Source organism: Pistacia vera, unplaced genomic scaffold, assembly GCF_008641045.1.
Source record: "Pistacia vera cultivar Batoury unplaced genomic scaffold, PisVer_v2 Contig115, whole genome shotgun sequence".
Taxonomy (NCBI): Eukaryota; Viridiplantae; Streptophyta; class Magnoliopsida; order Sapindales; family Anacardiaceae; genus Pistacia; species Pistacia vera.
This window is the reverse complement of record NW_022195193.1, coordinates 225653-250097: the sequence shown is the minus strand read 5'-3', so window position 1 is coordinate 250097 and position 24445 is coordinate 225653. Positions and strand designations below refer to the sequence as shown.

Genomic DNA, 24445 nt, shown 5'->3' with positions numbered 1-24445 from the left:
TTTTAAAAGTTGAAGGGAAAAGTGTCAAAACCCATTTATCTCAACTCACCACCATTGACTACCCTCCATCTTCTTCTTCTTTGCCTCTCCTATATTCTACACAGGAACTACATTTTACACTTTTTTTTTTTATACACATTCTTTCTCTTATTCTTCTCTTTTCCTTTTCTTTTCTTCTTCTCTTCTCTCTTCCAGGTGTAAAATGGAGTTCATGTGTCAGACGGATGAGAGACGAAGAAGGAGATGGGAAGGTAGTCAATGGTGGTGAGTTGACATAAATGAGGTTTTGACGCTTTTACCCTTAAACTTTTAAAATGAAAGAAATAGTGTTAGATTAAGGGGGGGTTTGGATAAATGTAACCATGGGTATAAATTTGGGATTTCGGTAAACCTCGAGCAGGAGCATGTTGTTTACTCTTATTATATTTCATTGAGACTTTTGACCAAAAAAAAAAAAAAAAAAAATGATTGATTGATATAACATTTACAAAAAAAAAAAAAATATTAATTTTATGGAAACGCATTTAGTTAAAAATATTTAAAATAATTTTCAATATAATCTTTCATGGAGTTATGAATAGTAGAAACAATTGTTTTTTAATTATAATTTGAAAATAATTATGAATAATATAAAACATACTTTTGTGAACAAAAAAATTTAGATACTATTTACATATTTTCAATTGCATCTTAGTTTTGGAATAATTTAGATTTGATTCAAGTGACCTCTTAAACTCCCAACCATTTATGAGCAGAATATTACGAAAATGAAAACCAAAAGATGAGTTCAACAATTTATATTAAAATATTACATCTGAAAAATAAACAACAAAAAATATTTCATGATTTTGAGAAATGAATATCTGAATTAAAAATGATGTAAAAATGTTTTCCTTATTTTTCTCTTTTGGTTTTAAAAAAGTGAAAATAATTTGTCAATTTTAAAATCGCCACAGGCCAAAACCCAAAAGCCCAAGCTCCCAATGAGCCCAAGTGGTAAAATAATTTAAATATAGGGAGCGTAATAATTCAAAGAAATTTTGGGGCAAGATTGTAAATTATTTAATTATATAAACGAACATCAACTAGGTTTTAGTGTCTCACACTACGAGCAAGAGGAGTCAGTAGCCGCAGCTCAGGTTCCTTCTCTCTCTCCTCTGTTTACTTGTTTGAGCAATGGCGTGGCTGTGTTTGGTTGCGGGGAAAAGAAGGAATGCGAGAATATGTTTTCAATCTCATTTTGTCGCGTCGTTAGAATGAGTCTCTGAATATGATTCTCATTTTGTTATGTCGTTAGATTTTCTTAGAGTCGCTGAATAATGAATCTTATTTGATACTGTTTATATTTTCCGTCACTTTCTCAGCTACCTAATGTGCTATCGTTTTTATCTCCTGTTAGTTATGTCCTTATGCGTTTGTAATTCATTAGCGATTTTGAATTAGTTAGATTTGAGGGTTTTTTTTTTTTTTTTTTTTTTGTTGTTATTCCTTTGAGAGATAGGTTTTATATTGGTTGAATGTTTGGCTTGTAATAGTGATTCCTTATTACTGAAATGAGAGATGGTAGGAAAATATTGATTTAAGTTGAATTATGTGAAGATGTTGGTAATTTATTATTTTGATAAATAGATTTTTATTGATTGTTGGTATTTTATGCTGTAGAGGAGAAGAATGTCTCACAGGAAGTTTGAGCACCCAAGGCAGGGTTCCCTTGGATTTCTTCCAAGGAAGCGAGCTGCTCGCCACAGGAAAAGGTATAAAATGAGTATTCTTTTGATTATATGAACTTCTGACAATGTTAAGTAAGCGTGTGGTCCTTTTATTTTTAATTCTGTTTTCCTATCAAATTTCTCACTTAGGATTTAATGTTCTCCAAAACATTGATGGTGCTAATACATAGCGGTGCAGTATTGACTCAATTTGGGATTTTGGGTTGCAAAGAAAAAAATGTTTTCCAAGACTGTGATTTTGCTTCATGTCTTAGCAGCTGGCTTTTCTAAAAATGTGTTCCTATTAGTTTTGTGCCCTGTGGCTATATTTTTATCAGTCTTAAGTATATCTATTTTGTATATTTGCAGTGAAGGCTTTTCCCAAGGATGATCCAAGCAGCCTTGCAGGCTCACTGCCTTCCTTGGATACAAGGCTGGTATGACCCATATGTCAGGGATGTCGAGAAACCTGGATCTAGTAAGTCAATGGCTTCATTTAGTATTTTCTTCTAATTTCACATTTCAATGAAGTTATTTCAGATTTAATTTTTATGTTTATGTATTCACCTTGATATATCATATTCTATATTATCTAAACATATGTTTTTTTTTCTCTATAGAGCTTCATAAGAAGGAAGCTTGGGAGGCTGTGACCATCGTGAAACTCCTCCAATGGTGGTTGTTGGAGTTTGTGGGATATGTGAAACACCACTGGTCTCCGCTCTTTGAACACTGTATGGGCTCAGCATCTGAGTGAGGAATTGAGAAGAAGGTTCTACAAAAACTGGTGCAAGTCCAAGAAGAAGGCCTTCACAAAGTACTCAAAGCAATATGAGTCAGAGAGGGAAAGAAGAGCATCCAAGCACAGCTGGAGAAGATCAAGAAATATGCAACGTTGTCCGGTTTTGGCTCACACTCAGGTAGTAATCCTTGATTGCGAACTTTGTTGACACCATGAATTAACTAATTTATTTTTCCTTCATCCATGACTTTAGACTAATAAATGAAATTTCCTTGACCGCTGTGCTACAGATTAGGAAGATGAAGGGTCTGAAACAGAAGAAAGCTCACCTGATGGAGATCCAGGTCAATGGTGGAACTATTGCTCAGAAGGTTGACTATGCATATGGTTTCTTTGAAAAGCAAATCCCCATTGATGCTGTTTTCCAGAAGGATGAAATGATTGACATCATTGGTGTCACCAAGGGTAAGGGTTACGAAGGTGTCGTAACTCGTTGGGGTGTCACCCGCCTTCCTCGCAAGACCCACAGGGGTCTGCGTAAGGTGGCTTGTATTGGTGCCTGGCATCCTGCTAGAGTCTCATTCACAGTTGCCCGAGCTGGTCAGAACGGATATCACCACCGTACTGAAATGAACAAGAAAATCTACAAGCTTGGCAAGACTGGGCAGGAGTCCCATGCTGCTATTACTGAATATGACAGGTCAGTTTCATGTCTAATGAAATTAAGCAACTTCTTAATTTTTTATCTGAGATTTCTTGTGTCTAATTTTGCTTATGGCCTTGGTATACTCATTACATAATAATATAGCTGAATTACCTGCATTTACTCTACAATAGATTTCATTAATTGTTTATTTTGTGACTTGTTCTTAGACATTCATTTGATGCACCTAGTTGTATACTTCCAACCTTAGCGAAAATTACCAAGACTTGACAGATTGTAGATTGGTTACCTTGTTTTCTGATTTCACCGTCTTCTGGCATGTGTAATGATTCAGGACTGAGAAGGACATCACTCCAATGGGTGGCTTCCCTCACTATGGTGTAGTAAAGGATGATTATATTATGATCAAGGGATGCTGTGTTGGACCTAAGAAGAGGGTGGTTACACTTCGCCAATCGTTGCTCGCACAGACATCTCGTTTGGCTCTTGAGGAAATCAAACTCAAGTTTGTTGACACCTCCTCCAAGTTTGGTCATGGTCGTTTCCAGACAACACAGGAGAAACAGAAGTTCTATGGACGCATGAAGGCATGATTATACAAAGAAGTCCAGAATTTTGGGTCGTCATAGTAAGTTAGGTGTTTTTAAGTTGTTTTGCAATTGACATTGTCTCTTAAAGACGAGTTTCTGAGTCTTGCTTTATTTAGTCTGTTTTTTTCAAGAGATGAGAAGGATTTGGAACAATCGTGGTCATGTTTTGTTTCAATGGAGATTTTTAAATTTTAAATTTACTAAATTATTCTATTATATTCTCTTTCTTTGAGTGGTAAATTAACAAATTTTGTGCTTTGTGGCCAGGGTTTGAGAAATTCTGTTTTTTTTTTTTTTTAAATTTGTATTTTCTCAGATAGATGAATTTTAGTTTATGTTTTTCAAGATTTTGCGGATTTTCCGTAGCCTGAAACTTTTAAAAGTTTTATGAGTTCTTAATGCTTGTGACATGAATTTCATTATGCAAGTTTTGGCCAAATTTTGAGTAGATTTGTTTTATGTCTATCGACTAGTTTTCGACTTTTTTAGATGTTCTACAGAGTTCGGTCTTCATCCGATCCGAACAAAAATCCTTCACAACACCCTAAAATTAAATTATGATTTGGCTATTTATTTTCAAAATTATGAATATAAGTAAAATAAAAATCTAATTTCTACAATAGAATATAGACGTACCTTAAAATTAGAGAAATTATATTTAATAGCATTATTTTGAGGCCTGAGTTGAAAACTAGCACATTTTTGAAGATCTTTCACAATATAGCAAAATGGGATTTTAGACAAAATTGAAGAATGAAAATGCCCCTATTCACAAATTCTTGGACCTTAAATAAAAAACCCATTCTTTAATCCTAAAATCCCAAGTCAATTCTTGTTTCTGTGATAACTATTTTTTAACAGATTTGTTGATATATTAGGTTATTTTTAAACCTTAAACTAAAACTCATTCTTCAGCACTTAAAACCCATTTAATCAATTCTCTATATTATTTATGTAGATAAATGGTTAATATCGGTTGTCTGAATTAATTCTAAAAAAAATTGGGATAGGATTATAATTTTCATAAACACATAAATGCAACTCAAATTTCCCATTCCTTCTCACTTTGGTCCAGAAATCCTTCGGCCTTTAATTTCTCCTTTGGATCTTCAACTATTTTGGCCCACATAAAGCTTACTTATTCTCCAAATTGGCTTGAATTAAGACTTTTCCTTTTCTTCCGAATTTGATCACCTAAAACAAAAAAATTAAATCTAATTAAATTAAATTAATTAAATGAAATAACGAACGAAATATATTTTATGGTAATAAATATAATATAAAAATATTTCCAACATTCAAAAAAAAAAAAAAAAACTCCTTCAGATCAAATATAAGTTGGGATTTTAGAGTTGAAAAATGGGTTTAGGGTAAAGGTTTAGCAATCTGTCAAAAGGGGCATTTCCATCTGTAAATTGTGTAAAATGGAATTGAGCTATATTTTGAGAGACGTTCCAAAAAGTGTTAGTTTTCAACTCCTTCCCACTAAAAATTGGGTGGTGTGAATAACTTTTTTTTTGGGTAATGTTCGGGCCATTGTTTGAAAACCCGGACCGAAGGGAATTCGTTTTGCTGCTCGGGTCATGGGTCAACCAGTCCAAACGGTTGGATTGATAACGTCAACGACAATTTTATTTTTAAAAAATTACATATTATCCCTCAAATTTTATATATTACAAAAATTCCCCTAAAAAGTTTAATTAGTCCCTAAATTTTTTATTTATTTAAAATGCCCCCCAAAAATTCATTAATCCCTAAACTTTTGACATATCTTAAATCACCCCTATAAAATTATAAAATAACCCTTATAATTTTAAAATTTACAAAAACCCCCTAAGACCTGAACCGGACCGGAGAAGCTGCCGAGTCCCGGTCTGATTTTTAAAACAGAAGTTCGGGGTCCATTGAACAGCCTATCAGCAGTGTGAATAACTTCACCTCTTCCCCATTTGTTATAAAGAAAAATTAGGCAAGCCTATGCCAAAAGGAGCAATGGTTACTTGGCTTCTTTCCTTTATTCAGTCTTGTTTTCACATTTAGTCAACTTCACAAACTCACATTTTTCTTCCTTCATCAACAAACCCAGAAAGTGACCCAGCAAAGCCTATCCCTCGTGCTTTGACCAAGTCTCTTAACCTGGAGAAGCTTTTCACTATAATAAATTAATAATATACACTCATGAAATTAACCAATAACAAAGCTTGTGCATCCTATGTATGCTAACATGGCCCTCCTTCCTTGGTCGGATGTAGGTAAATCCGATTGCACATAATTTCCCCCTAACTTATTCCTCAAGGATGAGGATGTTTCAAGGAAAATTCCTGCCACCTAAACTTGATTTCAAGTCAGTCGCTGATAAGAATCTAATGCTTTAAAATTCCATCTTTAATTTATAAGCTAACAAGAAGACCAACAATTGTCAATGAACAAGCAAATCTTTCCCAGCAAAAATCATGGAGAAAAACTCTAACCCTGGTTCTACTTCTACCAATTCCAGGGCTTCAAGAATTGATCTTGTTTGCCACTATCAGTTCAACAAGAAATCATCTCAAATTTCTTTTCTAAGTGTTGACAACAAATCTGGAGTTACCAGCATCAACCCTGAACTTGGTTTCTCTTCCAAAGATCATATCAAAATTCTTTCTTCATGCTATGGATTCATTCTTTTGACAAGTAAAACCAAGAAGAATCAGCTCAACTTCCATGTCTTCAATCCTCCAGCAAACCAATTATTCACTCTTCCTCAACCCTCCTTCGCTCGGAAAATCGTCAGGTCCGGCCTGGCTTCTCATATGCATCATCATCATTTCCAGGTTGTACTTGTGCATATTTCTTCAGGTTCAGCACTGGAATTTGGAATTTTCTCTTCTGAAACTGGTGAGTGGAAAACTCACACACCCGGCGATCTTTTTTCGCCTGTTCCTGTAAAACAACTCTTTCCAGAGCCTCCAGTGCCATCTCTTTACTCAAATGGTTCCATTCATTGGGAAGTACTTCAACACTTGCTGGTTTACAACGTTAAAACTGGTCACTGTCAATTCATCAAACTGCCTGATGTATCCGAAGACGGCCATCGTCACAAGCCATCCACGAGAGTGTTCAAGAGATGTTTGTGGGAATCCGAAGGCCGAGTTCGCTATTGTTACACTGATAATGAAGGGATTCATACTTGGTATCTACTCAATGAAGAAGATGTTGATTTTCACATAAAGTATCACAACATTGACGCCGAAAAGTTCAAGTGGGCATTATCGGATAGTCTTAGTCATCAAACTTTCCGGGGCCTGAGTAGAAATTGGAAACCTCAGGATATAGCCCCTTTTGCATACAATGAAGCTTCACAGAAAATGTTCCTGCAGCTTCCAGGAAGTGTCATTTCTTATAATACAAAGAGTGGAGTGTTGGAGGAAGTTTTCACTTTCAAAATTCAAGGGAAAAAATACAATTGCTCATTCTTTCCTTTTGTTTATTGTGGCCAGGGGAAGTTGCGATATGTAGATGAAAAGTCAGAAGCCAAAGTAGAGATTGAATTGCCTGTAAAAGAAGTTGGAGGTTTCTTGTCATTTTAGAGAAGATTTTCTTGGGAAAATTTTGTTAAAATTTAGCATTTTATGTGTATTGAGTGTGACAATGAGAAGAATCAGGTAATCCAAACATTTTAATCTTGTTATTTCCCTGAACTTTTGAAGTATAAGTTCTTCATCACTTTATGAATTTGATCGAATGTTTATATGTAGTTCATATTGTTATACATTTTGATGTTTATTTAGAGATCATAACATACGTATTGATCTACATGATCAATTGATGCTGTAAATTATTGATTAAATACATTTTCCAAGTAGGTTTAGTGAATGTACTGATTCTAAAAAGTTTCACTCATAAGTTGTATAAAAATTAACAGTGGAAAGACGAAATTGGTAATTTGTTGAAAGAGTTTATCTTATGTACCAATAATTTTCAAACATTATTAAATATTAAATAACTTGCCATCAAGAGGGATTTTGATAATCTTATTTTTTTATAGTCTCAAAGAATTTAATAGGGTTTTAATGTCACTAATTAATTGCCTTGAACAATGGCAGCGGCGACAAATATACTGACTTAATCAGGCTTGCCTGCATAGTTTTTTTCATTCGAGTAAACGTCATTTTCCCATCCAAGGTTTGGTGAATCTACAGTCTCCCACCCTTGGTTTCATAAATTGCAGATTCTCATCCTTAAATTAACGCCGTTACTTTTCTCATAAAATAACCCTTATATCTCAAATTTCTCTCAAATAACCCCTAAAAGATCTCGACCAAGCCAAGAATCCGGCCTGATTTTGACACCATTGGACCTCCTCGACACCACCATCAGCATCTCCTTATCCTCCTCACCAAAACCCCTAACTTTTTCACCCGATTGCACCTCGGCGAGATGCTAGAATTTGGCTAGAAAGGTGCAACAAAACGTGAAAATCTACGGGAGAGGCGACGACAATTGGCAGTCCATTACGGTTGGCGGTGTTGGGGGTTTTGATGGGGGGAAGCCAGTGATGCTATTGGTGGTGTTGGGGATGGTTTCCAATGCCAGAACCTGCTGGAATTTGGATAAAACGCCGACTAAAACTAAGAGTGGCAGTTGACGATTGGAGGGTTCAATCAGGCAAGGAGGTTAGGGGTTTTGATGTGAAGATTGAGGGGATTGTAATGGTAATGTCAAGAGAGGTCGACTACACCAGAAACAGGCCAGAATGGCTTGAAATCGTCGGTGGAGTGAATTTGAGAAGTCAATGGTTATTTTGAAATTTTTATTTTTAAAATGACAATTTTACCCTTTTAACTGTTAGATTAAATAGTTATTTGTTACTTTAAGGGTCAGAATTTAAGGGTGAGAGAATCTGCAATTTATGAAACCAGGGGTGAAAATGTAGATTGCCAAACCTTGGGTGGGAAAATGTTGTTTACTCTTTTCATTTTTATCGTACTAGCAAACGACCCACTTGTTTTTTGTCGGGCACTTTTCTTTCAACATACTTTGTGCTTGAGAGACTTCCTCTATATATTATTTCAAAAGTTTGGATTAAATAAAAGAAAACAAACAAATAACCCCTGATATTTTTATCTTTAAATTTAGTGTTCACAACTTACAAGATCCCCATTCAAGAACTTTTGCTCTGTTTACACTCTTAGATATATTTTGATTATTCTATTCATACTACCAAAGGTTGACAAGAAAGGAAGTGACAAAGTAAAATCTTCCCCACTTATTCCTGATTTTATTTTAGGTGGTTTAGGTCTTTTGGTTCACTATTCTATGCTTTTTATAATATTATTTTAGAAAAAATAAAATTAGATTATCTTTATGAGAATGATAATTATTAATGTTTTAAGTGTTGAATAAAATATAATTGAAGTTTGGGAATATTAAAATAAATGCATTTTTGGATTTTTAAAATAAAATAGTGAAATAGGATAAGGTAATAATAGTGAGGGCCCCTTTGGATCCCTATTTTTACCTTATTTTATTTCACTATCTTATCCTAAAAACCCAAAAATGCATTTGTTTCAATATTTTTAAAATCCAATTCTATTTTATTCAACTTAAAACATTAATAATTATTTTTCTCGTAAAGATAGCTCAACTCAACTTTATTTTTTTTTTAAATACTATCATAAAAAGCATGAGAATAGTAAACCATCGGAGCCTTTAGAATCCATAAAAATACTTCTCGAATTCACAAAAAAAAACATCGAATCTATATTTAGAATACTTTCAAAGAAACCTAGGATAGCATATTGATAAAGCCAAAAAGATCGAATTTGACAAACTGTAATTAAAACAGAATATCACTAACGGACTATTAAAAGAAAAGAGAAGGTGTTTAGCAGCGAAGTTAGGTGGTTTCAATTTATTAGTTAACAATAAGTAATCATAGAAGGCAATATTCCAAACTATTTTATAAGTAATCTATTAATGCTTGACACAGAAATGAACAAAGGTCTTGGAATAAAAATAAAAGAATGTACTGCTCTATTATTTCCTAAATGGAAAAGTGTACAACTTTCAAGTTTCTTTGTCAGCAACACAAGTAAAACTTATCCCTATCTTCAAACTACAAAAACACCGCTACCACATACAATGAGATAGCTTACTGGTTACTAATTATCCTAAAAACTCACTAGCAGAAGCCATTTTTTTTTCTTTACCTTTTGTCCCTCCTAGAAAAATAAGACAATCAGCAGAGCAGGCATCCACAACTTTCTGCAACCTAGACCGAAATCTATACCTCAAAGTCCGGAACTCAAGCAGCTGCTGGGATTGGCCCATCAGATCTGAAACCCTGACCACGTCCACGGCCTCTGGCCCTGCCTCGTCCACGCCCTCGCCCTGAAGGTTGCAAATATTTTAATATCAGACCAAAGAAACAGAGTATACAAGAGTTTAATTATTGAAATTTAGATACAATCAAATTTTCAATCATACCAACATAAAACTCAGTCACAGCTACAACATCACAGACTCAATGATACAACAATCATAAGCACCAAAAGGCCCAAAAGAATTATTCAATATTTACTAATTTCTGGTTCATGATTTGACATCCTCAATCAATTTTTATAAATCAACTGAAACTTTCTTTATAGATTAACGCATATCCTGGAAATAAATTTGCCAATGACATATTATAAAACTTACCACGGCCTTGAGCAGGAGCGAAACCTCCCCCATAGTCATTATAATAACCACCTGATCCTTGTCGCATATTCCCACCACCATAACCTCTTCCACGGCCACGGAAATTGCGGCTTCTTCCACGACCTCTACCCCTTCCAGCATACCGGCCACCATCCCAGCCACCATCTCCATTGGATTCCAATACTCCATTACTATTATTAACTATATACAAACAAGATAAATTATTGTAAATTATTCCCCCTCCATCCTACCAAATTAACAAGCTAGTAAATTGCAAAATGAACTGATGCCACACAGGAATATTGTAGCCATAAAGAAATGATGTGCCAACAAATTCAGAATAACTATTTCCATTTCCAAGGTAGGAATCCAGAGTTTTCCCTATTTATCAGCTCTATTCATTATCAATAGACCCAATATGTGATTCACATGCTAAGATTTCAGAAGTACTTTCCACTTTCCATCCATCTCAAGAAACAAAATAGATACGCACATTTACAAGAGGTATTATAATATAGTATAAAATAATATTCAATGGCACCAAGGCTTACATTAACATTTCATCAAAAAGTCATGGTTTACATGATATGAAATGTAAGCAGAAGATATGGCCAGTGTAAAATCCTGACTATAGTATAGTCAAAGAAAATCGGGCCAGGGGATATATAACCCATCAGAACAGGGAGACCCGACGCAATCTGTCATCAGCCAGAAACCTAATCACCAAATTAGGCACAAGGGTCTACAAAGTATAATTTTCTTCAGAAAATAAAAGCACTGGTAGCCAAAGTTTACCAACATAGTCATCAAATTCAAGCTCAGAAATTAAAAGAAAAAAAAGCCCATCCACCCTCCCAGCACAATAAAATAAGTAACTAAAATGCTGTAGCAATGAATTTTGTCTCTACCTCTACCCCTTCCTTGACCGCCACGTCCTTTACCCGCCATGTTTGGAGAGCCCTCTATGTTACATCATAGATAGATAGAAACAAGTAAGAACATTTTATGCATCAATAAGTTTACAAGGCTTAAAATTTCATATTAACCAAAAAGTTTTAAAAGGGTTAAATCAAATACCAAAAATTGATGCTTTTACCTCCATCATCATCATGTTCAACCCATGGTTTGACCTGCTCTGCTGGAATAGGCAGTTGATACCTGCAGAAGGATAATAACTTTAGAAAAAACCAGCAAATTATAAGCATAAATATTATCCAAACGGCTGAATAACTTGAACAAAGATGGTCATTTAGTAATTGATGATGTCCAACAGAGGGGAGGGGACCAAAGGGTGGCTGCAGCTGGTTACAACATACCCGGTAGAGGATGTATCCAGCTCCTTCTTGGACAAAGTAATTGTTACCACTGATACATGGCGAGTAGTTTCCAGGCTGCACTAGCAAGAAATATGTAAGCAAAATAACCATCAAGACAACTCCATACACTATAAACTGATCATGCATAAAATAGAGAGCTAAAACTCTTACGGAAGAAGACCCTCTTCTAGTGGCTCCCACATATCCGTTATATCCGTAGAACCAATGGCGGTGTTCTGATGCAGACCCACAATCCTTCTCTGAAATGGAAAACTAATTATGATGCTGAAATGACAGGAATATGGAATCAACAGGAAAATACAAAATCTCAAAGTAATGATGAGAAACTAAGATATATTCCTTTTAATATGGTTATAATATTTTCTTACAGAATAAATATAAAATAAGATAATTACAAACTAAACCAGAAAAGGGTGTAGAGAGAGCCAGAACAATTACAATACTTGTACAACCTTAATCAATTCAGCAATCATCACAGTCTTGTTTATGGCTCTCCCCATGGCTTTAAGAGCAATTTCATCAGATCCTTTCTCCTGTTAAAAACAAAGAAACGGAAGTGAAATGGCATGATAGACAAGACAGTCAAGTATGAAACTGTGGTCATGACTAAGAAACTCTAAAGAGTATGCCTTAATGCAGCAAAACAAAGCAAAAAATAAATTCAATGTCTTTATTGTAATACAAATGCTAAATGAAATGAATGTTAAAATACAACTATCCACACCAAGAGAGCAAGCCCTTTGGAAGAAAAATACATTCATCAGGCAAATTCTTCTACGAAACAAATGTATCATCATGTTAGCAGTCAAAATGGAAAAGAAAAACTGAACGTCAATAGTATAGTAAGACATAAGAGACGCCAAGCAAAACAAATTATCGAAAGGCAATGACTAATACATAGAAGAGAAAATAATGACAAACAATAAAATGGTCCTTCAAACTAACTTGAAAGTCGATAGTTCAGCATAATTTAAAAGCATTCCCAAAAAAAAAAAAAAAAATGCATTTTATCTCACTGCTCGAAATTACACCTCTCAAAGAAATTCTCCACTCTCTTTTCCCCTTACCCCTTTCCTCTTAAGACAAAACAGCAACACTCACAAACACGCAACAATCAGTAGAAAACAAACATGGTAATTACTAAACATACAATACATAAAAAAAAAATTAAAAACGCCTTTTTAAGCAAAACAAACAGTGCCGTTTACATTATCAGCTTCCATTCTTATCGACAGCTTACAAAACAAAGATAAAACAGAGAGAGGACCTGAAGGAGAGTGGTGGCGTAAGTAATGTAGTTCCTCATCCGTCCTTGCGTTGTAATGCGAATCTCATTCTCGTTAATCGGTGTTTCGGCTTTCGGCTTCTCCACTCTCTGGTACCGATCCATTCTTTTCGTTTGCAAAACCAGAAGACGGAAACAGAGTTATGCAAGAGATCTGAAAGCAACTTAAACAAATAAACAAACACAGAGAAATTAGGGTTAGGGTTTTGTGGAGGCTGCACCGTTTTAGCTCTCACCTTTGTTTCGGATTTCGATGCTCGTTTCGTTGAGTTTGTTTGCCAGTAGAGGGCCCTAGTTAATTTCTCACTGGTTTGGATAACAAAATTCGAAAATAATGGAATATTTCACAACCTCCCTAGAGTTTAAATAAATCCAAAAAAAACCCAAAGGTTTCCGATTTCAACACCTAAATACTTTAATATTTTATACAAGTAGACAAAGGCATTTTCTATTATATTTCTGTATTATTATTTCTATATACACACAATGAAAGTGATGGTGCACATTTAGTCATTATATCCTAGTTGATTTAAGAAGTTATCTGAATCTACATTACAAATTCAACAATAAAAGTTATTTAACAATAAAAATTCAAGTGTATTAATTGATAAAGCATAGTATTATTGGTTTTTTAACTGTATCAATAATCACACTAACAATGGTGTTTATGGTAGGTATAGATAAAAAAAAAATTCATATCAAATAACATATTATTTTCCCTTCTCTATTTTTGCCTTGATTAACATTCTTTCGGTAGTATTTTTATTTCTAAAAACCTTGTGGGTTGTAGATATTTTCCAAAAATAGGGGTGTTCTTGTAAATAACCTAAAATAAAAGTTTTGGAAGTTAAATTAAAAAGTAGTTGTTTGAGTATCGGCTGGGAGACCGCGTGAAGAAGTGAGATTTGCATTTGTGATGATGACGTGGCGGAAGCAGATCCGTTGTACTTTTCAATTTTGTCGGGCCCACCATATACAAACTAATAAAAAAGAAATGCCTAAGCGGCTTGCTAACCGCGCCTAAAGGATTTCTATTTTTGAATTTTGACACGCGTGATTTTGATTAGTCTACAATAATTGACACGTGTTATGCAGCGGTAGAAGGCTGCATGAATTGGACCCAGATAGTACCCGGATCGGCCTGGCCCAACTGAATGTGCCCACACCACACCATAATTCATCTTTCTTATGGGCCCTAAATTATTAGCTCGGGTCGGGCATTGACTTTGATTAGCCCAACCCTAGATATTTTCTTTGCCCTGCCTTTTTTTTTTTTTTTTTTTTTGGGGTAACTGAGATATCTAGGCCTTTATTAGAGTTTATCTAATCCTTAGGGTCATAGACCCTACAAGCCTAATAGACCAAGGTAATTACACAAATATAATAGGTATTTTTCTTGCGACTCAAACACCAGACTCCTAGGTATAACTAACCTTAATGGCTAAAGGGTTTGTCATCCAACCACAAAGGGAGAAGTTTAAATCATATTGTTTAGTCATCAATAAAACTATGTGTGCATTTCTAGAATAATTTGAGTCGTCGACGACACTAGATCAACAAGAAAAAGAAGTCATCACCATTCATGAATCTCTAAATCAAAAAATTATTACTGTTATTGTGGGGTTTTCCCAACCTAAACCCTCATGATAGGTGCTCCTAGCTAGGGACCTTTACACTAAATTTCAAAAGGCCTTGAATAGAGATGGCAATATGTGAGCCCGAAAATGACAAAATAATGGTCCTATCCTACTTGAAAAAATAGTACTGAAGGTCAACTCAATAACGATACATATACCTTTTATATGACACGCGGATATAAATAAAAACAATGCACATATCTTAAGAGAAAGTCTAATTTTAGTAGGTCTATCAAGTGAATATTCACAATTATCATCATCAAGAAACTATGTGTGTGTTTCTAAAATAATTATTGCTATCGTCGTCACCAGATCAACAAGAAAGAAGCCATCACCATTTAATGAATCTCCAAATCAAACAATTACTATTATTGTTATGAGGATCATCAACTTAAAACCTTATGACAGGTACTCTTAGCCAGAGAGCCTTACAATAAATTCCAAAAGGCTTTTCATTTAAAATAATAGTTTATGGGCTCAAAAAGGACAACATAATGGTCCTACTCTAATTTTAAAAAAAAAAAAAAACACAAGAATGTCACAATTTAATAACAATACGTGTATCTTTTATTGATGTTGTACAAATATACATATAAACAATGCACATATCCCAAGGGCATCTTTAATTTCAATAGGTCTGTCAAGCAAATGAATATTCAAAGTTATCATCATCAAGAAACCATGGGTGCGTTTCTAGAATAAGTCATGTCTTTATTAGATCAACAACAAAGGAAATTATTGTCATTTAATGAATCTCCAAATCAAATAATTATTACCATTGTCATGGGATTACCAACCTAAACCCTCATGACAGGTGCTCCTAGTTGGAGAACCTTACACTAAATTTTAAAAGGCAGTTAATATAAATGATAATTTGTGGGCTTGAAAATGACAAAGTAGTGCTCCTAAGTCCTACCCCTAAAAAAAAAAAATGAATGTCACAATTCAATAACCATACGTAGACCTGGCAAAACGGGTGGGTCGAGTGGGTACGAGCCAGGTAAAACGGGTAGGAATAAAAATGGATTGGTTCTAAATGGGTCCAAAATATTGAACACATGCCCTACCCTATATGGGTATGGGTCAACCTGTGGGTACCCATATTTTCTGTTGGTTTTTGGATCGAATACGTAGCGGAAAATAAAATTTCTCGATCACAAAAACCATAAAAACCAATAATCCAATTACGGATATACATCAATTTAATACAAGTAAATACTTAAATTAAAGTTTAATGTTATATCAGTGTTTGGAGGCTTCTCCGATTGATGTGAAACGCTCCCACTCTAAGTTAGGAATGAACTCCTAGTATTCACACGAAGACGGCACAAACGTCGTTAAGGAATTTTTAGGCTAGGAAATTCACTCAACTATAAGAATAAATTCAGCAGAATTTTTCTTTGACAGAAAAAATTTTCTTCTCACAAATGGACACTCACGGTGTTGAGAGAGAGAGAGAGAGAGGAGGCTAGGGTTTCAATTTTGCAACTCATGAATTTCTCTTCATCCATTCATTTAATTTTAGTTGCACTTAAATAGTGCACACTAAAACCCTATTCCAATTTGGAATAGCCATCTATTCCAATTTGGAATAGCTAACAACTTATTCCTAATTGAAATAGATTCCCCTTGTGACCAAACATGACATTTCAATTCAAATTTAAAATCAAATTTGAATTTCACATTATCAATATATTCATTATACTAAATTTCACTCTTTATAATTCCTTACTACTCCTCAATGCCCACCAAGTGTTATATCCAAAGTCACTACTCAATCTTCCTTTTCTGATTGACTGAAAAAGGAAACACAAGCAAAAACTTTTGAGGTGTAAGAAGCAATCGAGGAGACACAAAGAGTAGTAAAGGAAGTACAAGTAGCAGTCTCAGGTCAAAGGGATCAAGGAAGAATTTCTTCTGATATTGCGGCCACTCTTTCAGAATCTCATCCTGAGACCTAAGTAGGCCATTCTCTTCGTCAAGAAAGATCGAGCAGCACAGAAGCCTTGACTTCGAGCTTAGGGCATAAATAATTCAATTTCCATATGAAATTAAGTGTAGGCAATAACCTCAGCAAATTTAATTGCATTGTGAGATTACCAAAATGCATTTTCATTTTAAAAGACAAAAATAACATTTCATCATAAATGACAAAAATGCCCATTTCATGAATCTTATTCTTAATCTGTCTTCTATGTGTGTGATTCGAAGGCTTCTCATCATATCGACAATGAATAACATCGCGATTGACAATCAATCAACCGTCTCACTAGACACAGATCAAGATTGACCTCTAGCCAAGCATTATGGCCACCTGATAAATCCGGATTCAGCGAAATCGCTAGTTATCAACAATATGGTTACCGTGCAATTCAATCATTTCATCATCTATTATCTCATCAAGACTGACACACAAAAGTAATGTCAACCTCAGATATCTTTGATATCTCGGTATTCGGTTATTAGACCAATGACCATAATAGATTGGATTAAGCTACAACTTCCCATTGTGGCTATAGATTTAATGTTGTTGCTGTCTACAGAATCACTCAGTGAGATAATTTCTCCGATACCTAAGAGTGATAAATCCTCTATCGATCCACCATAGTCTCAATACACTTTTCGATGTAGTCAATCACTATCTTTTTGATAGTTTTGAATAGAACTACGTTGGACTAGTGTGACAACACACCAATTGGTGCACAAGGTGCTCTAGTGATCTCAAGTCTAAGGATCACACGCCTCACCATCTGTTAGATGATTTATTCCACAGACACTGGGGTTCACATCTATGTAGAATCCTTTAGTGGGTATGTCCAGTGAACTCGCTTATGACAACCACCCATGTGTTGCATCAGGTTGTTGGCAAACAACCTTGATAAGTGAGATCAGTCACTGCCTGAAGACAGGGTCGTGCAACATTATGATAGTCTTACCGTATTATCTGTGTCCTTTGTAAAAATAATACTAGGGCTACGAACAATTCTAGAATGACCATCATATGTGATCATAGGGTTCTCGCTATCAAGATTTGAAACACTTGATACCCTCTTCACGGTTTTACCATCCTATAAAAATATAATTAGATCACATTATATAGATAAATGCCTTTATTGATAATAAAACATGATTACAAAGAGTCAATTTACAATATTAGATTGGCTCTATGGCACATACTCTAACATTTTCTCAATCCAGTTTTCAATTTTTGTAGTTACACCCCCACAATTTATACACTTTTCATTTTTTGTAGTTTCACCCCCATGATCAAATACTTCATAGTCAATTCAATTCACCAAACCCATAAACAATACTGGTGAAACCAAAACCACAAATGTTCTAAAGGGCAACATCAATGAATGGGCCTGAAAAGTCTGGCGAATGGAATTATATAACATTCTCTATATGTGGCATTTAATCGAACAATTAGAGAGCAATAATTATACAACTACATCTTCACAAAACTAAGGAAATTCTTACCCAAATTACAAAGCAATAACACAAACTCAAGCAGCTTCATATAAGAACTTCATCCCATATACACTTAGAAATGTATTCAAATCCAGCAAACAAGCATGGTGAGATCAGATGAAGTGAAGAATCTGAAGTTGAAATGAAAGTATGAAAGTTGATAACAAATATTCACTCATTTTAAAGTAAAATCAAACATGTTGCTATGTTGTAGATAGTGGAATCTGCCAGTGGAGTCGTGTGGTGGTTGTACGTTGGGTGTTAGCGACTCTTTGAGTTGTGACTAATGTTAGTGACTATTTGAGTGACAGAGATGACTGATGAGAGAGCGGTAGTTGTGTCTTTGGCGTGGCCTAGTGCGTGGTGGTAGTGTGACAGGCGATATCGACATATGGTGTCCAGTGTGAGTCTTGTGACTGGTGAGTGGTTTTAGCAGCGACTCTTTCACTTTGAGTGTTTTTTTTTTTTTTTTTGACTTTTGTATTTTACTATTTTGAAACTTGAAGGAAAAAAAACCCTACAGGCTACAAGACTTAGTCAATTACATTACAAATGAAAAAAAAAATGTTCTAATTTTTTTTCTTCAAAATACATGTACTTGTGGGTATACCCAGCCCAACTGTTTTTAAAATGGATAGTGTCGAGTAAGGGTCGAATGTAAATGGGTCATAAAATACCTATTAGTACCCATTTTAAAAACGGGTACCCGTGGGTATTGACCTGTTTTGCTAGGTCTAACCATACGTATATCTTTTATTAACATTATGCGGATATAAATAGAAAAAATGCACATGCCCCGAAGGTAGGTTTAATTTCAGTTATTTGTCAAGTGAATGAATATTCAAAGCTATCATCATCAAGAAACTATAGGTACATTTCTAGAATAAGTCGTGCCACCGTTTTCACCGGATCAACAAGACAGGAAGTCATTGTCATTTAATGAATCTCCAAATCTAATAATTATCACTATTGTTATGGGGATTACCAACTTAAACCCTCGTGACAGGTGCTCCTAGTTGGAGAAATTTACACTAAATTTCAAAAAGCTTTTAATATAAATGATAATTTGCGGGTTCCAAAAGGGCAAAGTAGTGGTCTTACCTTATTAAAAAAAAAAAAAAAAAAAATTGCACTTAATGTTACAATTCAATAACAATACATGTATATTTCATTGAAGTTATGCAGATATAAATAGAAATAGTGCACATATCCCAAGGGTAACTTTAATTTAGTAGGTATGACAAGTGAATATTCACAATCATCATCATTAAGAAGAAACTGTGAGTACATTTCTATAATAATTCGTGTCATCGTCGTTACTAGATAAACAAAAAAGGAGGTCATCACCAGTTAACGAATTTCCAAATTAAACAATTATTACTATTGTTATGGGGATTATCAACTTAAACCCTTATGATAGACGCTTTTAGCTGAAGAATCTTACACTAAATTCCTAAAGGCTTTTAAGTTTTAGCATAAATAACAATTTGTGAGTTCGAAAATGATAAAATAGTGGTCTATCATAATTGAAAAAAATAATATTAAATGTCACAACTCAATAACGATACGTGTACCTTTTATATAATGTTATCAAAGATAACACTAATTTTAATAAGTTTGTTAAGTGAATATTCACAATGCATAAGCATTTTCTCATTCTTTAGAGTATGAACACATTTATTCCCTAAAGTCCAAATAGCAAAATGAGATTTTGTGTTAACTTTGAGTAATAGAAGGGACACACTAGCAAACACTCTTAATGATTCTTTATTAATATTTTAATGCTCATTAGAGTATCATACGTGTATCTTTTATTGACATTATGTAGATATAAATAGAAATAATGCACATGTCTCAAAGGTAGCTTCAATTTCAGTTGGTCTGTCAAATGAATGAATATTCAAAGCTATTATCATCAAGAAATAGTGGGTGTATTTATAGAATAAGTCATGCCACTGTCTTCACTAGATCAACAAGACAGGAAGTCATTGTCATTTAATGAATCTCCAAATATAATAATTCTTACTATTGTTATGGGAATTACCAATCTAAACCCTCGTGAAATGTGCTCCTAGTTGAAGAACCTTACATTAATTTTTTTTCAAAAGGCTTTTAATATAAATGACAATTTGTGGGCTCCAAAAGACAGTGACGGATCCAGGATTTTTGCCCTGGGGGCCTCCGCCGCTCCACCATTGTTTGTCGAACAGTTAGTGAAAACTTTAAAAAATTATCAAACTTTAAGAAAAAAATAATACAATATCAAGAACCTAAGAGAAAAGAATACAATAACACAATACTTTCTATAAAGTCAACCAAAACTTAAATCAAGTCAAAGTTGTGTTGACTTCTAATATGAATTAATAAAAGAAATGGGGGAATTTTCTTGGTATAAACATAGATAGTAACTCAAATTAAATGATTTTGAGCAGTTGAACAGTGTTGAAATGTAAAATAGGAAATATAATTATTCTCTTTGTAATATAGGAAATAGAATTATTCTCATTGTAATATAGGAAATAGAATTATAATAGGAATGTAACAATTTACTTCCTAGATTAGTTTTTTGTTTTTGCTATAAATTCATTGTACATCTCATTATGAAATACAAGAAAAATATTTCTCCACATGGTATCAGAGCTTGGCATCTGAAATTTCAAAAAATTTCTCTCTTTCTCAGATTTTTTTTCGGCAACTGTTCTCCGGCGACTGTTCTCCGGCAACGATCAGAATCTGGTCCAATCACACCGGACTGATCGTCTTCTCCTCGTCATTTTAACCCGAGTGGTTTCGTCGTCGGCCGCCGCTGCACGTGCCCTCACGAGCCGATCGTTTTTCCAGTAGCCCCTCCTCTGTTCAGTTTTTCTAGCAAGCGTAAGTTTCTGTGTTTCTATCAGTTTCAAGACTTCATGGATTCTTCAAAAACAGCCTCTCCTTCGAATCCAAGTGGTTTTTCTTTTGTATCTCTCCCTCCCATCACCACTGAGCGATTAATTTGGACTGCTAATTATTCATCATGTGCTGCCTCTGTCTAATTATGGTGTATGGGTCAAGGTCTTGAGGATCACTTTACCACTAAAGCTGCCGATATTACGTCAGATAAGTCTTCCTGGACTAAAATTGATGCTATGCTGTGTAGTATGTTATGGCAAACTATTGATCCTCCCCTTCACCCTATTTATAAATCTTACCGCTCCTGTGTTGATATTTGGAGTCAGGCTAAACTTCTCTATACAAATGACATTCAACGTTTATAATCTATTGTGTCCAACCTAGTTCATCTCAAACAACAGGATATGAATATGTCGGATTTCCTTGGTAAGATGGCTTCCCTTAAGACAGAATTCAATCTGTTGTTACCAGATGGTAAATCTGCGGCAGAAGATTTGGCTCGACGGGACAAGTTCTTTATGGTCCTGACACTTGCAGCTCGCGGTCCAGATCTTACACTTGTTCGAGATCAAATTCTTTCTGGATCCACCGTGCCTTCCCTTGACGAAGTGTTTGCCAGATTACTTCGGGTTTCCTCCCCTACTACTGTACCTTCCCCAGGTGACTCTTCAGTCCTTGTTTCTCAGTCCCAAACTTTCCGAGAACAGGCCCAAGTGTAGTCCTCTGTCAAATTATGGTGATCGGTAATGTTTGAAATGTAGGAAAGTGGTGGTTGAAGGGTGAAGAATAATGTCTTTTAAAATATAGTTAAAGTTTTAATTTAGGAAATCAGGTTCACTCTTAGACACAAAACACAAAATAAACTCACAAGGTCTATGCATTTTTCCCTCAAATTAGAATCAACAACCTCCAAAAAACAAGCATGATTCAACCCTAAAATAAACTAAATTGAAATGAGCAATACACATACCTAAAACTGATAAAACAGAAAACTAAGTTAATTGTGACACCTTGAGTAGTGAAAGCTTCAACAATTTCAGTCTTCAAAAGTTTTAAGAGAGAATGAGAAAGTAAAGAATTTTGGGGATAAAATCATAAAAAGCAGATAGCTAGAGCCGTGGAGAAAAAGAGTGGAGAAAGTTTTAAACTTTTAATATGACGTGGGCTTGAAATATGTATATTAATAACAAGTTTTTTGTGGACCTGGGTATATATACTAATAACAATTTTTTGTGAGTCTATATATTACTATTTTTTTTTTTTTTGAAAATCTAAGAGTAAGCCTACCTACCCTTAAAGAGGCTGGATCTGCCTTTACCACAAGGGCAAAGTAGTCGTCTTACCTTAGTTATAAAAAAAAAAAAAAAATAGCATTGAATGTTACAATTTAATAACAATACATGTATCTTTCGTTAACGTTATGTGAATATAAATAGAAATAGAAATAGTGCACATATCCCAAGGGTAACTTTAATTTAGTAGGTATGACAAGTGAATATTCACAATCATCATCATTAAGAAACTGTGAGTGCTTTTCTATAATAATTCGTGCCATCGTTATTACTAGATCAACAAGAAAGAAAGTCATCGCCATTTAATAAATTTCCAAATCAAACAATTATTACTATTGTTATAGGGATTATCAACCTAAACCCTCATGATAGATGCTCTTAGCTAAAGAGTCTTACACTAAATTCCAAAAGGCTTTTAAGTTTTAACATAAATAACAATTCGTGAGTTTGAAAATGACAAAATAGTGGTCCTATCAAAATTGAAAAAAAATAACATTAAATGTCACAACTCAATAACGATACGTGTACCTTTCATATGATATTATCAAAGATAACCCTAATTTTAATAAGTTTGTTAAGTGAATATTCACAAGGCATAAACATTTTCTCATTCTCTAGAGTATGAACACATTTACTCCCTAAAATCCAAATAGCAAAATGAGATTTTGTGTTAACTTTGAGTGTTAGAAGGGACACACTAGCAAACACTCTCAGTGACCCTTTGTTAATGTTTTAATACTCATTAGATTACCATACATGTATCTTTTATTGATGTTATGCGGATATAAATAGAAATAATGCACATGTCCCAAAGGTAGCTTTAATTTCAGTTAAGTCGTTGCCACCGTCTTCACTAGATCAACAAGATAAGAAGTTATTGTCATTTAATGAATCTCCAAATCTAATAATTATTACTATTGTTATGGGGATTACCAATCAAACCCTCGTGACAGGTGTTTGTTGTTAACAAATATAACATTAAATGTCACAACTCAACAATGATACGTGTACCTTTTATATGATGTTATCAAAGATAACCCTAATTTTAATAAGTTTGTTAAGTGAATATTCACAAGGCATGAATATTTTCTCATTCTCTAAAGTATGAACACATTTATTTCCTAAAATCCAAATAGCAAAATGAGATTTTGTTTTAACTTTGAGTGTTAGAAGGGACACACTAGCATACACTCTTAGTGACCATTTGTTAATGTTTTAATGCTCATTAGATTACCAAACGTGTATCTTTTATTGACGTTATGTGAGTAAATAGAAACAATGCACCTGTCCCAAAGTTAGCTTTAATTTCAATAGGTCTGTCAAGTGAATGAATATTCAAAGTTGTCATTGTCAAGAAATTGTGGGTAACATTTATAGAATAAGCTATGCCACCGTCTTCACTAGATTAACAAGACAAGAAGTCATTGCCATTTAATGAATCTCTAAATCTAATAATTATTACTATTGTTATGAGGATTACCAATCTAAACCCTCGTGACAGGTGCTCCTAGTTGGAGAACCTTACACTAAATTTCAAAAGGATTTTAATATAAATGACAATTTGCGGACTCTAAAAGGGCAAAGTAGTAGTCATACCTTCGTTAAAAAAAAAACACTGAATGTTACAATTCAATAACAATACGTGTATCTTCCTTTGACGTTATATAGATATAAATAAAAATATTGCACATATCCTAAATGTAACTTTAATTTAGTAGGTATGACAAGTAACTATTCACAATCATCATCATTAAGAAACTATGAGTGAGTTTTTAGAATAATTCATGCCACCGTCATTACTAGATCAACAAGAAAGGAAGTCATCACCATTTAATGAAATTTCAAATCAAACAATTATTACTATTGTTATGAGGATTATCAATCTAAAGAGTAATACTACACTTACAAAGAAATTTTACATAGATCTTCATACAAAGTGATGTGGCAAAAAATGAATGGAAGAGTGAATTTAATGAGTTTGATTTTTTGTTTTACTTTTCCATTCATTTTTTGTCATCTCACTTTGTATGAAAATCTTTGTAAGATTTATTTGTAAGTATATTATTATCAGGGGCGGACCCAGGCCCCTTGAGGGTAGGCCCAGGCCTGCCCTCAACTTTAAAAAAAAATTTGAAAAGTTTTCTT

General features: G+C 34.2%; 1 protein-coding gene and 1 pseudogene across 3 annotated transcripts; one reads left to right on the top strand and one right to left on the bottom strand.

The window, feature by feature from the left end:
* The first annotated feature begins 202 nt into the window (after window positions 1-202).
* Window positions 203-3921, top strand: LOC116146469 (annotated as a pseudogene).
* Window positions 3922-9691: 5770 nt separating this feature from the next.
* LOC116146568 (ribonuclease P protein subunit p25-like protein) lies at window positions 9692-13314 on the bottom strand. Of its 3 annotated transcripts, none has more exons than XM_031431993.1 (9): window positions 13245-13314; window positions 12991-13114; window positions 12176-12256; window positions 11874-11962; window positions 11703-11777; window positions 11483-11544; window positions 11295-11348; window positions 10387-10587; window positions 9692-10077 (listed from the first exon to the last, which is right to left on the bottom strand). In XM_031431993.1, exons 2-9 carry the CDS (start codon window positions 13111-13113, stop codon window positions 9992-9994), a joined length of 771 nt encoding a protein of 256 aa, XP_031287853.1. In that variant the 5' UTR covers window position 13114; window positions 13245-13314; the 3' UTR covers window positions 9692-9991. The 3 variants fall into 3 exon arrangements, with proteins under 3 accessions (XP_031287853.1, XP_031287856.1, XP_031287858.1); XM_031431996.1 differs by having other exon boundaries at window positions 13230-13261; XM_031431998.1 differs by lacking the exon at window positions 11295-11348.
* Window positions 13315-24445: the final 11131 nt, after the last annotated feature.